This window comes from Carassius gibelio, chromosome B23 (assembly GCF_023724105.1).
Source record: "Carassius gibelio isolate Cgi1373 ecotype wild population from Czech Republic chromosome B23, carGib1.2-hapl.c, whole genome shotgun sequence".
NCBI lineage: Eukaryota > Metazoa > Chordata > Actinopteri > Cypriniformes > Cyprinidae > Carassius > Carassius gibelio.
Window position 1 is genome coordinate 17840934 of NC_068418.1, and position 6737 is coordinate 17847670.

At 37.8% G+C, this 6737-nt stretch overlaps 1 protein-coding gene across 1 annotated transcript; it reads left to right on the top strand.

The window, feature by feature from the left end:
- Positions 1-185: 185 nt before the first annotated feature.
- Positions 186-5138, top strand: LOC128011631 (prostaglandin E synthase 3). Its single transcript, XM_052594271.1, has 8 exons — positions 186-401; positions 2178-2291; positions 3054-3123; positions 3231-3329; positions 3410-3499; positions 3598-3654; positions 3837-3861; positions 4094-5138. Coding segments are annotated over exons 1-8 (477 nt in total). The 5' UTR covers positions 186-399; the 3' UTR covers positions 4114-5138.
- The last annotated feature ends 1599 nt before the right edge of the window (positions 5139-6737 follow it).

Sequence of the window (6737 nt, forward strand, 5' to 3'; positions counted from 1 at the left end):
AAATAATACAATAAAAAAAAAGTTTATTATATATCACATTATTATAAATACGTATGATTCCTGCATCAGCTGACATCCTGCATCCTACAACAGTCGAGGTGGAGCGATGCCTTTGCTCTGTTACTATGGAGACGCATTTGCTCAGGGCGCGCGCGTGGCCCGGGCTCGGAGCGCGCAGCAGAAGTCGCTAGAAACGTTGAGATGATGCGTCACTGCGCGCGGCGCCAGAGAGTAGACACGCGCGGATCCTGTGCAGGTTGACAGAGCGGAGCATAAACAGCTAGCTTCTGTCTTTATGCATTCGCTTTGATCTGACAGCGCTGTTTCCAAACACTACAGCAGGCGAGAGGACGCGAGTGGCAACGCAGATTTTGGTGAAAACTGAAAGAAGATATCGACATGTGAGTTTAGCCACCAGTGGTTAAGGATGCACTAACTTACTAGCTATTTAGCAAGTGTGTTCATAACCTCTATCAGACAAACGCGATTTTCTCACATAAGGCTGTTATTTGACATGGACATTGAGGACAGTACTAGTCATTCTCGGGAAGACGGTTTCAAATTGTGTTTTAAAAAAAATCGTAATCGGTGAGGAAAATAGCGCACATTGATCCCACAGCAGAGCTTAGCTAGCTGGTTAGCCGCTAACTTAGTTTAGGCCTGTAGTTACTGCACAGCTAACATCAGAGCTGCTGCTCAGTTTACTATTATTATTACATATTTTGTTTAAGCTTTTATCTGAATAACAGGAAAATGTAACGTTACTAGCGTTATTTAGGACCTTGATTAAGCCTTACACAGATCAGGACATGCAGGGTGTTTCCTGCTGGGAAAAAATACACATGCTTAATCCAGCCTAAGTTTGCTGGTTTAGGTGGTCTTAAAACCTGGTTATGCTAGTCTTCCAATCTGGTGCTCAATTGGCCAGTTGTTCAACTGAAGAGTCTTCGTTTGCTGTCCAGGCCTAATCAGGGTGGTATGTTGGATGGTTTTAAAAGGGTTTGGGGTACCACCCATCATACTGGGTGACCACCATAGACTGTATAAAACCTTCAGGATAAACCACCTGAGCATCAGCTTGGCTAGCCAGAGAGACCGTCTTTATCCAACATAAAATTTGCTGATCCAACTTGTTTTAAGATTGCAGCAGGAATTAATCATGATGATTTGAATTAAAATGAGCAGTAATACCGCAAATCTAAACAAAACATGCATTGAAAACAGCTTGACATATTAATTGGTGTATGATTTAAATTAAAGTCATTTTAAGACATTAAACATTTAAACATAAGACATTTAAGTCATGTCACTTGGTGGCCATCTTTGAAATACCTCTCGGGCAACACCTATCTCTTTGAATTGGGAAACATCAAATACTCCAAAACTGTTCACCAAGCTTATGCTTAAATTTAATATTGAAAATCACCAAATAAATCTGACAACCGTAGATTGCTTAGAGGCAATGCATGAACCTGCCTATGGATACCAATTGGTTGTCATGTTAACGTAATTGTTGCTCCACCCCTGCCAAGGCCTCCAGCTGGCACATCTTTATTGACCCTTCGCTAAGCCACGCCCGAAAACAGCCAAAGGCCAATCGTGGCTAAGCAACCGTAACTAGGCTCGGGAGGTCTGGCAAGCTTTTGAGCGAGGGAAACATGTCGAAGCGTTGTGCAAATCTGATACCCGGTATCTGAAGAGTTTGGATGGGGTGGTGGAATTTTTTTCCCTTCCCGAAACCTAAAGCCCAAGGGGAGAAATGCCAGGCATGGATCAAGCAGTGTGGGAGGAACTACATGTCGACAGGATTAACAAAAACTTTTTATTTGTATGTCACTTTGGACAAAAGCATTTGCCAAATCCCATAACTATAACCATAAACCTAATTTTCAACTTACCTGCTTCCTGACGTGCGAGAAGTAGCCTGGCACACTAAAAATATAAGCGGGAGAATGTTATCATTACAAAGGGAGTGGTCAGGCTGATGTCTTGTGTTTATTCCACAAGATTACAAAATGCACTTAGCTGGTTGCTTAGTTCACCATGTTCCCCATTAGTACTAAATGCTTTTTTTTTTAAATGTCATATTGAAGTCTATTTTGATGTTCTGCATGTTTTTTTCAAATATATTTTAATTCCAGATATTTTCTAATGTTTTTATTCCATTCGTTTTGCAGGCAGCCAGCAACTGCCAAGTGGTATGACAGACGGGAGGCCGTCTTCATTGAATTCTGTATAGAAGACAGCAAAGATGTCCAAGTTAAATTTGACAAAACAAAGCTTGACTTCAGGTACATCTTATTTCAATCAGACGGTGCGTTTACATGGACACTTTTTGCTTCCATCGGAATTAATTAATTCTGATTGATGAATCCAATCATAGTGTTTACATGAATGCTAAATAAAGTGATCGGGTTGATATGCACGTATATGTCAAAAGCTTCTGATCAGATTTACTCTTTTGACATCCGCACACTCATAAATATACAGAGTTTTCCACTGTTTTCGCATGCTGTTTTAAAAAGCGCATATAATCTTTATCTGCTTCGGGTTCTAATTAGGCTACAAACCTGCACATGAACTGTGGAAAAAAAAAAAAAACCTGTAGTAAAAGGCCCCCCTCATATGTCATTATGCTATTTCTTCGTCAGTGCACATACGCAGTACTTCCCAGTTTCAGTTTTCGATCCAGTTAAGTGTTTACATGTCCTCTCGCTCGGATTAAAAAAGGAATAAACCACCCCTTACAATCCGAGTAAAATTTTAGTCGGATCTGGCAAATTGTGTTTACATATGACTTTTTTAAAATTCTGATTGTGCTTCTAGTCCTATTACGATCAGATTAGTAGGGTCCATCTAAATGCAGCTATTGTTAAAAGTGTTAAATTTAGTCGTTATTAAATTGTCATTATAAAATATAATTATTCCATGTGCTGCCATGAACTGATGTTTAATATGTGCATTATTAAAGTATTTGATGCTATAATGTTAATGCAATATAGAACTATAGTAGTTCTTTCTGAATTGTAATATGCTATATTGTTTTGCTTTAGTTGTGTTGGAGGAACAGATAACATGAAACACCATAATGAAGTAGAACTATTTGAGTCCATTGACCCAAATGTAAGTACACCACCTGATGGTTTCTGTTCTAATTCAGGTTGTAAGAGCTCTATCTGCAGGGCTCACATTTTTTTTGTGTCACAGAGAACGCTGTTATTCTTTTGCAGGAGTCTAAACACAAACGCACAGACAGGTCTGTGTTTTGCTGTCTAAAAAAAGCTGAACCTGGCAAGTCTTGGCCAAGGTTAACAAAAGAAAAAGCAAAGGTAAGTGTTTGGTCGGTTTAAATTATGTACCTTCATTTAGTAATAAGAGCATGTGTTAATTAATGTTTCTCAATGTACAGCTAAATTGGCTCAGTGTTGACTTCAATAACTGGAAGGACTGGGAGGATGACTCCGATGAAGACCTGTCCAGTTTTGACCGTTTTTCAGAGGTTCGTGGCTGTTTATATTAATATTCATAATATAGAATTGGAATTTTGTGAAGGGAAAATAAATAATACTTAATTGTTTTTATTTTGTTTTCCTAAAGATGATGAACAACATGGGCGGGGAAGATGACCTACCAGATGTGGATGGTGCAGATGATGTGAGAGAATTATTCAAGCCATAATGTTGTTAAATTGAAGAATATAGTTATTTTTGCCATATTATCCGCTCATTAGGCATCCCATTATTTAACTATTAATTCATTAGTTATTTTTTAGTTAACAAAGTTTAGTGACTTAATAAATGCAATGCTAAAATTTTTTTTTTTTTATCTCATTCCAGGAGTCTGCAGATAGCGATGATGAAAGTATGTTTTCTTAAATTATCTGACCTCCTCTGTGTGATGTTTGTTTGTTATATTATTTTGAAAATCAATACATGTGAACCAAATATATGTTAGCCGTTATAATTGTATATAGTAATAATGAACAGTATTCTTAAAAAAACTTGACTAAAACTTGACTGACGTTTGTTAAAAAAATACACGTAATTAAAATATTTATTTATTCATTAATTTACTATTAATCCCCCCCCTCCAGAAATGCCAGACCTTGAGTAAAGGAAGAGCAAACCGTCATGCAGAAGAAAGCAAGAATTTTCACTTAACGCTTAAATGAAGAGAGAGACTAAGTTTGAGTTGGTAGCCATTTAAAAACTGCATTGTTTTTGAAACCGTTTTATTGCAGAAAGTCACAAGGGATGAATTTTTACTGTTGTGTTGATGGCGATGTCAGCCCCTTGACAATACACTCTTTACTTTTCTGTTCTGCATGGACAATTACGAGCTCTCGATGATGCATTGTGGACACCATTTATGCTCCGTTTACTCAATGGCTTTTACAGTCTTGGGCTTTTCCCTCAATGTCAGTGGGGTTATTGCACCCATGTAATGTATACATTGTAATTTGTAGTAATGGAAAAGGGACATGAATGACTTTATCGACATATTCCGCCTTCTCCCTCTGATTCAAACTGTACATTTTATTTAATTATATTATTTTGTTTTGTTGTGTTGAGGTTACGATTTCCTTGTGTGTGAGCGAAGGAAGTATTGGCACATGCTGCTTCATTGCAAATGCCAGCCGAGACATTTGATTTTCACTAGTGCTGCATTTGAAATCAGAATGGCATATTCAAAGCCCTTGCACTGATTCATTGCTAAACCCCTGTTTTATGTGTTTTAGCTGCAGTTTTGCCCCTCGGATAGGTTTTTGTGTTAATTCAACATGTTCAAAATACATAGTCCTGTCTGTACACACTGCTTTATGAAATGATTTCCGATTGGCAGTTAGTATTTGTTGTTTTGTATCACACTTAGAAGTGTAGCAGGCAACTGTACACTGGTTTCTTCCATATATGTAAACATAAGTGATTAAAAAAAGCATATGCCTCACAGCTGTACAGAACAAAGGGTAACTTATCAATAGATGACCAGTTTGTGTTTGCACTCTTAGTATCAGTGCAGGTGTGACTAAAAGATGAAAACAATGTTGTGACCTGTCAGTTCAGGTTTATAAATTTAAGTTTGTTAAAAGCAGTGAGGTTTTTGTCTACATATTTCTAATAAACTGTCTCTAAACAACACTTTGAATTCTTTGTCCTTTATTTGAACATCTGAATCAAGGATCATTTGCAGTAAGTGGGTGTTATTTCAGACGATATTTAGGTTTATGAAATTAATGGAAGCAAAATAAAAAAAAATAATAAAAAAAAAGTTAACTATTGGTTAAGATTTAATTACAGTTAAATTCTTAACCACCTTTTCTATTTTACAATATAGTGTTTTTACTTTCCAATTCGCAGTAAGCATGTAAAATTAATACAATTCTAAATATGAGATTGATCGTGAACACTTAAAGCTGACATTGCATTAGGAAATATGGATTTATCAAATCGATGACAGGACAACATCTGTCGATGCGTACCTAAAAAAAAAAAAAAAAAACGGGCAGCGGAAATTCCGGAACATTCTGTCACGTCAAGAGAAGAACAGCCCTTCCGCCACAAGAGAGCGCTGTAGTTCCATTTCCGCTGAACATACCTGGCAAGAATGAATTTGCCCTTTGAGTTTTCGAGAAGTGATACCACATTGGAGGAGACAACATTATTCAAAAGTCAGTTAAATGCCTCTTTGGTAAGAGTAATAACTTCAGCACAATATCGTGTATGCTAACTTAAGGTTTATGAAAGAATCAACAATTTTCAAACTGCTAGAAGAATTCCTTACCAAAATTAGCCATGATTTTATAATGCAAAACTGTAGTAACCAGTTGTTTTTTTTTGTTGTTGTTTTTTTGCGTATTGACTATCATTTACATAACCACAATTTTACAAAAACGACCATAGTTACACTTTGGTTAGTGGAGCGTAACCATGGTTAAATTGTGGTTAACATGGTTTAACTAGACTGTACAAAATGCCTAAACTTATTTACCCCACTGAGAGTTCTTTAAGGTTTTGCTCATATTGAAAACATTCACTATTGATCATTCACCACATATTCAGTATTCATCCCAGAATGAAGAAAAGCACTTTTTCACCAGATGTGCTCATTTTGTTCAGCCACTTTAGGTGTGAGGAGTCCATGGATTCCAGCACTGATCTACATATCATCCTGATGGTTTGAGCTCTGGGTTCTGATTGAACAATTCTAATTGTTCAAGGTAAGAAAGGTAAGGGTTCCACTGAGCAGACCCTATTCCAGAACAATGTTCCCTCAAAAGGTTAAGTAAGTCCCTCAGAGAACTGCCCTTTCTTAATCCAGATTTCATTTATATATTTTTTTTCTGAGGAGATGATGTCTTGGAAGCTCCAAAAAGAAGCAATAAACAGTGACGTGACCTACAGCCAAGTATGGTGACCCATACTCTGAATTCGTGCTCTGCATTTAACCCATCCAACAGAAGTAACCCAGCCATTTGTGCTGCGGTGCCCGGGGAGCAGCTGGGGGCTCGGTGCCTTGCTCAAGGGCAGCTCAGTCGTGGTATTGAGGGTGGAGAGAGTGCTGAACATTCACTCCCCCCACCTACAATTCCTGCTGGCACGAGACTCGAACCCGCAAACTTTGGGTTACGAGTCTGAATCTCTAACCATTAGGCCGCGACTTCCTGAAGCCAAGTGTTTCCATGATACAGCTACTTAATACAGCAGGATGGATGAATAGTATCTGGAGGGACTGTATGT